A 7233-nucleotide genomic window follows, 5' to 3' on the forward strand; every position below is an offset into this window, starting at 1 on the left:
CACCCCGACACTTAGGGCTACATTCAGCAAGACGTCCCGGGAATCAACACGCAGATTTCCATACAATCCATTGTCATTTTTCGTCTCACTTAAAATAGATATCTTTAATAATTACGCAACACAGCGAACAATTAGACATACACTTTGTAGAAGTTCCTAGAACCCACTGTGGGGTGCATGGGCTGTAAGCCAAGCCCAACCAAACAGGCCTCACAACAACAAATAAAGCTCGGCACATTTCGCAATTTCAAAAGGATGACTCGACGGTTGATACAACATTCACAAAAATACACACAGTCGCAGAGATACAGGTGTAGACTGTTTAAGCTATAACGTGGAGAGGAAAAAAACATGCCCGAAAAGAATGCTGCTCGGCCGCAACTCAAAGAGACGGGATGTTGTTACATTGCTTTGGTGGGAACGAGTCCACGCCGCTGTGGCATGTGTACCATCCATTCACAATACTTTTCTGAAAGGGGGAAGTGGAGGGGAAAGTCCTTGAGCTCTGGGCAAAAGTGTGACCTGTCTGGCCGCAGGGGTACTGGGAGGACTGGGACCTGTAGCTGCCTCTCTGGAGCAACAAAGGGTCCAGCGGGGGCTGTGACCTGTGAGTGGAGTAGTCCAAACTGCTTTCAAACGTGTGATGGAAACGTGACCTCGGGGTCGACTCGTCTCGACTCTCTGGGGACAGGGGGACATCTTGAGTCGATGTGGGCGGGTGAGGAGGGCTGATGTGGGCTCCATCCGGCACTCGGGTTGACCGGGCCTCCGCGATGGGACCCCCGTCACCGGGACCCGCGTCATCGCTTTTGGCGTCGTGGGCCTTGTTGCAGTGGAGCTTCATGTGCTTTCGTAGGGAGCTCGGGTGGGTGTAACACTTGTCGCAGCCCCTGACCTTGCACATGTAGGGTTTGTCACTGGAGTGCACGTGAGAGTGCTTCTTTCGGTCGCTGCTGTTCGCAAACCTCCGGTTGCAGCCGTCGAACTCACATTTAAAAGGTTTTTCACCTAAACGTTCAAAGAGAGAAATGACGGCGAGTTACGAAAAGATTTACAGGCCCGTGCATGCTCTCTCTCTCTCTCTCTCGCCGAACAAACTAATAATGATTGGCCTATATGCACCCCACCCCTGCAAAATAAAAAATGCACATCACTGAAACGACTGGATTCTAAATCCCAAACGTCCACCCTGAAACTCATTAAACACAGAGTCGCTTTTTACCTCGACTATAAAATGGTTTTCAAATGCCATGTCTTAAAAAATGTTATGCAAACTAGGACTGCTTGAGTCATGAAATGACTGAGTTCAAACTGAACGCTGGTGCAGGCCCGATTGCAACAAGTGAGGCAGTCTGCGGGCTGAATGCACCTGGCTGCAGTTAAACATGCATTAGCTTATGATAAACCTGCGATAGCTAATGCACACATTTGTTTGAATGGAGTTATCATCATAGAATGAATTATGGCTATCATGATGCTAATTGATCTCCTCGCACAAAATGGTCCACAGCTGCGCACTGTCCCTCCTGCACACACGCTGATGGAACGGACAACCAGGAAGAGCTGGACTCATAAATAAAACTGTAATAGTTTCTCTTAAATCTTCATGTTGCAGGCCTGTGTGTTAACGTGTGTCTATCTTTCGGAATGTCAAAGAAGTGTTAATATATTTGTCTGACATAAATTAAGTCTAATTAGCAACAGTGTGCAGTAATAAGAAATGCCATTAAGCGTCCCCTTTTCTGTCTTTATTCTCGTTGCTTTCATTAGTAAACAATGTAACACCAAAAGTAAAAGGGGTCGCCTAATAAATATTGTTTTTAATCTCCAGCTTCCTTCTTTCTCCGAGGACCATTCACTTCATTCGTTAATTATCATTTCAATTGAAATGTCGGCATTTCATGATTACACCTTGTGAGATCACGTCCATGCAATCCCTGAAGTGTGTGAGAGAGATAAGATTAAAATGAGATTGCACTGTAAATCCTTTTTGCGGATGATATTGGTGTGCTCAAATGGGGCATAAAAGGAAGGCCCAAGAAAGTGAGTTCTAAAATTAAATGCATCTCATGATAATGTTTGTGTGGCAAACCGTGATGTAACGAGGATAAGGAAACGTGACTCGTTTAGTTTAAATTGCTAACCATTTAATTTTGCTGACAGGTCATTCGTCTGCTCACCTTTTTATTTCCTACTACATCACAGTGTGATGTGCTCTGCTCGTGTTCCTGCGCACAGGGGAAGACGAGTCCCTGGGAGGCAGAAACAGCGTAACGGCTACGTCACGACTCTCCGGTGTCCCGGCATTTATTTAATAATTTCACTGAATGAAGTGGGAGAGGCACCCTAACCACTAGGCCTGCAGACTATATTCCTCTGTAACTGCCTACTGCTACTCAGCTGTGGCGCCTGCAGGAAGCCTGCTCATGCACACGCAGACAATAACAGAGACGGCGAGAGAAGCTTTGCATAACAATATTCTTAGAAAAATATAGGCCTAAATAACAGCACAGTGTGATAATAACAAAAACAATGTGTATTTATTAATAATAATAGTAATAATAACGATCATAATCAGAATGATAATAATCATAATAATACCAATAATAACAGTAGTAATAATAAGAATAAGAATAATGTGACAGAATTGGCAAAATTCCATAATCCGTGAAATGAAAAAATAAAAAAAGATGTTAACACAGATAAACACTGCAGATCTCATAAATGTTAATTAAATCGTTTGTCTTGAACGTTTCTTTTTAAACGAAGCACATTTTTTTATGTCACTTGCCAAAATATACAAATAATAATATCATCAACAATATTATTATTATTAAAATCATGGTTACCATCTTCACATGATGTGCTTTACTGTGATTATTAACTAACCTGTGTGAGTCCTCTTGTGGATTTTAAGATTCTCTGAACGTGCAAAAACTTTCTCACAGCCGTGAAAGGGGCAGGGAAAGGGCTTCTCCCCTGTGTGGACTCTGACGTGGTTCACCAGCTTGTATTTGGCTTTGAACGGCTTCCTGTCCCTCGCACAATTCTCCCATTGACAGACATATTCAGAATGATCTGGTCCTCCGACATGCTCCACTGTCACATGGGTGACAAGTTCATACATGGTCCCGAAGGCTCTGGAGCAGGACAGCTTCACATCCCCCTCTTGGTCGTCACTCCACTTGCACACCAGCTCATGCTTCACCATTTGCGTCGAGCACCTGAGGAAAGCGTCGCCTCCTCCACGCTGGATAGCCATGTTGAGGGGTTTGTACAGACCGAGGAATTGTGAGACAAGTTGCTGGCTGTTTCCCTTGGGGTTGATAGTTTGGCCATAGGGGTGAGTCCGGCTGAGGAGGTCCCCAGGTAGACCCATCATCATCTGGCTGCTGAAATCTCGAGATGCGTCGTTGGAGGTGTGGGCCTGATCCTGATAATTGGAGAAAAAAGCATGGCTTCTGTTGTCTCTGTAGCCAGGGAAGTCACGATACCTTCCAATCCCGCCATGTTGGTTTGCTCTTGATGCCAGTTGATCAGTGACGGGTGGCATGCCGGCTCCAGAAAGATTGCCTCCAATGATAATGCCCCTAGGGCTGTGCTCTAACCGGTGGCTGTGGTATCCAGAGTCTGAAAAATTGGGAACCGAATGGTCAACATATGCACTGGACCTCGTCTCGGGGTAGTCTCTCAAATTGTGCGAGGGGCAGAGTTTTAAGGAACTGCCAGTGGGGAGTCCAATGTGCTCTCCTGCCAAAGGTGGCAGCACCACGCTGGGTTCAGTATTGCTCTCCCCAGGGTTGACGCAAGAGAGAGGGCAGCCACTAAACCTCGAAAGGCTTGTCATGTTTTGTTGTGAGTTTTGCTATGAGTTTGCAAAATCGCCCCATTCAGCACTCAGGATACAAGTTCTCTCTCCATGTTCCTCCCCTGTGTATCATCTGCATGTGAAATTCTTGGCCGTGAACTTCGCAGAAGTAGGAACCAGACTCGGTTTCGTTAAAGTTGGTGTGAGTCCCCATGCCGTTCACTTTGCCCTCTTGATTTGTGGCAATAACCGTGGTAGTAAAAATGCTTCGAAACAGGCCATGGTGCAATATAAAAGCACAGCAGGCAAACCTGCTTTTAAAAAGGGAGCTCTGGGATTGGTTGGAATGCGCTGTGATTGACAGGCGCTGGGTTTGTTTTAAAAGGGACACGCAGGCGTTCGCCGCACGACTCCGTTTTCAAATATCGCAGAGAAAACGCTTTGAAATGTGCCGCGATACTTCCAAACGTCGCAGCCTCTTTAACTCTAGCCGCCTTCTCGTGAGACCCCCTCTCTAAATCTCTACATATGTTAAATATGAAGCGTATAGCATCCAAGCCGAGCGATTAAATGCAGACATTGGTCAAAACACAAGACTATCACAGTCTCTATAGCGCCTTTTATACCGCGGGAGTTAATCGTGCCCAAGCAAACGTCCAACTGCTGCCCTGCACGCAGAGCTCAGAGGCTGCAGAGCGTGTCCAGCCCAATTATTGTCAAGAAGAGTTGCATTTGGAGTGGAGGTTTGAAAACGGTGAGAAATACAGGAAACTCATTTCAGCAGATTGACAATTATTATTCTAAATACTAATCCTGTATGATCACACAGTGTAACGCAGTTAGTTTTTCTAAAATGTAATACATAGTTATGAGCTCTCTTTGATGTAAAAGTACTTGTGCGTATATGCCTGTATTTTTTATTTATTAATATGGGCACACAATAACTTGTCCTCATTGCCAGACAACAATACAACTTTGATAAAGCAACACGTTGTTCATCGTGTCACCAACACAATATGATGATTATTGTACAGGAATAAAGTTAATTCAGATTCTTTAGTTCAATGTGGATATACTTCAGAGCACGATGCACTATTTTAAATGTGAACCATTTGAACACGTACTCACTTTAACATTGAGCTTTAATAAATTAATAATAATCATGTGAAGTGCACATGCGTCTTGCAGGCTCGCACATGTATATCTACACATGTAAATGATGCAATGAAACGTGACAAACGCTCGTGGACAGGCTCCACTGATCCTAGAAAACTCTGGTAAACGTTCTTAGGGGTGTTGTGAGGACAGCAGCGTCCAGCTCTGCACGCTCCTCTGCTGCGCCACATATTTCTGCACGTCTCCGTTGCTCTGATTCTCCCAGCGCACTTTAGCCAAATGCCTTCATCTGTTGCTTTTATTGCGCTATACACGGCATGGCAGTTTATATGTTTAAGGTGGGGAATCCCCCTTATTTCTAATATGCATAATGTTCAACATGTTCTTCAAAAGAAAGGGGGGAAATCCTTTACGACATTGTTATGCTGACGTCACCTGCAGTGGTTTTTGGCAGAGACAAAACAAGGGGCCCACTTGACATTAAGTGCCGCAGAATAGTCGACATGCCCAGAACTGGCCTAATACCGCCATGCAGGATTGTAATGGACGCTCATGTTTGTCAACCTTTAACCCGATGCTTTCCCCAAAATGATTGACGGTTGAAGGTCAATACACCAAAAGTTTCCAATCTGGCATTCAGAAAGCAGAAAGGACACCCCACATCAGTTCCTCATTCAGAACCAGATTGTCAAACAAGAAATGGAATATTTATTTTATATAGATTCAGGCTCAGCTTTTCATGCTCTCACCTATCTGTCTGTTTTACAGCAGCATATACTGTTATATGTTTATCAAGGACTACGAATATTTAAGTGATCCTTAATGTGGTCATGACTGAATAAAAAAATGTATCCAAATAATTATAATAAATACTGGAAGACTGGAATTATAATAAGGAATGTAAATGTTCAGAGCGTGGTAAATACCTTGAACAACATGTTTATTTCATATGATAAATGTTAGTTGTGTGGTTAGCTTCATAACGATAAACTATTCAAATTATAATATAGAGACATGCAAACATCTATTCATTATAGTTGAGGTATTTGTCATGTTACTTTGTCTTTCCAGACTTATTAGTTTATTGTGATAAAACACTCCAAATCCGTAACAATGTTGTATTTTCAATTTAAAACCTACAGATGAAACATAAGCTTAAATATTTACCTTGTATTTTAACATTTTGACATCTGCAATCCCTTCAGACCCTCCAGCTTTATGAGTGCGGCCATTTATGTTGGTTGCTTGACAGGCCGGACCAAATCTAGTGACTGTTGTACACTAAATATCACTCACAACTATCAAAACACACATGTCAGAGAATATTCTTTACATCCATAAAATCCCCGTCAATCTCCGTACATGTGCAACACATGAATGATGAAGGGCAGAAATTAAATTAAACAGAAAACTAATGGAAGAGTTGCAGTACAACACCACGTTAAAGACTGGACTCAAAATTAAGCTAATTTAATTTCTTTAGAATATTTTTAGGGATTAAATTGCATGTCCTTAATTTTCATTGTATTTCATTCTACCTGTTAAATGCATAAATACATTTACAGAAGAAAAAAAGGAATAACGGGCATCACCTTTTTGGGACAACTTTTTGCAAAAAGGCGAAAAAACATGATGAACTGTTCCCAGTGAGAATAACAATCACCAGTAATAGTAATAAAACACCAGATGTGGCAACAATATATACAAATAAAGGGAAAAGGTTATAGGAGCATGAAGTAATTTCAAGTATCCGCATTGGTGTGTGTGTGTGTGTGTGTGCGTGTGTGTGTGTGTGTGTGTGTGTGTGTGTGTGTGTGTGTGTGTGTGTGTGTGTGTGTGTGTGTGTGTGTGTGTGTGTGTGTGTGTGTGTGTGTGTGTGTGTGTGTGACGGACACAAAGTTAATATGTTCATATGATACAACACGTGTGTGTGTGCGTGTATACATTGAAACAACTGCACGCATCATGTGGAGGAGTGATGATACATTATAATTGAGGAGGGATGGCAGTGCACAGTCTTGCTATGACTTTATGAAATTTAGATGAATTAACAGGTTTGGGATTGGGTCCATTTGCAGACAGATGCTCCAGTAAATCACAGCGAGAAGTCAATTAGCCCTCTCCATCATCTGAAGGCAAACACTCACACTGCAGCCATCAGCAAGACCCAACTGACAATATACTGTATGAAATATAGATTGTTATTCTGGTACTGTATGCAAGTATAAACCTTCACAATATGAAGAAAATATAAAATGATACAATTTTTATGTTTCTCCATATGACAAGAAAAAAGCAGCACCCCCCCC

At 42.7% G+C, this 7233-nt stretch overlaps 1 protein-coding gene across 1 annotated transcript; it reads right to left on the minus strand.

Annotated features, from left to right (window-relative positions):
* Nucleotides 1-347: 347 nt before the first annotated feature.
* On the minus strand, nt 348-3847 carry zic6 (zic family member 6). The gene is made up of 2 exons (XM_056440104.1): nt 2890-3847; nt 348-1008 (listed from the first exon to the last, which is right to left on the minus strand). The coding sequence occupies exons 1-2, from the start codon at nt 3845-3847 to the stop codon at nt 383-385; spliced, it is 1584 nt and encodes a 527-aa protein (XP_056296079.1). The 3' UTR covers nt 348-382.
* Between the last annotated feature and the right edge of the window lie 3386 nt (nt 3848-7233).

Source organism: Pseudoliparis swirei, chromosome 19 (assembly GCF_029220125.1).
Source record: "Pseudoliparis swirei isolate HS2019 ecotype Mariana Trench chromosome 19, NWPU_hadal_v1, whole genome shotgun sequence".
NCBI classification, from domain to species: Eukaryota; Metazoa; Chordata; class Actinopteri; order Perciformes; family Liparidae; genus Pseudoliparis; species Pseudoliparis swirei.

Excerpts from the sequence above, each read along its gene's own strand:
- zic6 (XM_056440104.1), bottom strand. The coding sequence starts at position 3,847 with ATGACAAGCCTTTCGAGGTTTAGTGGCTGCCCTCTCTCTTGCGTCAAC. Across the intron at positions 1,009-2,889 it reads CCACAAGAGGACTCACACAG|GTGAAAAACCTTTTAAATGT; the intron begins GTTAGTTAATAA and ends TTGAACGTTTAG.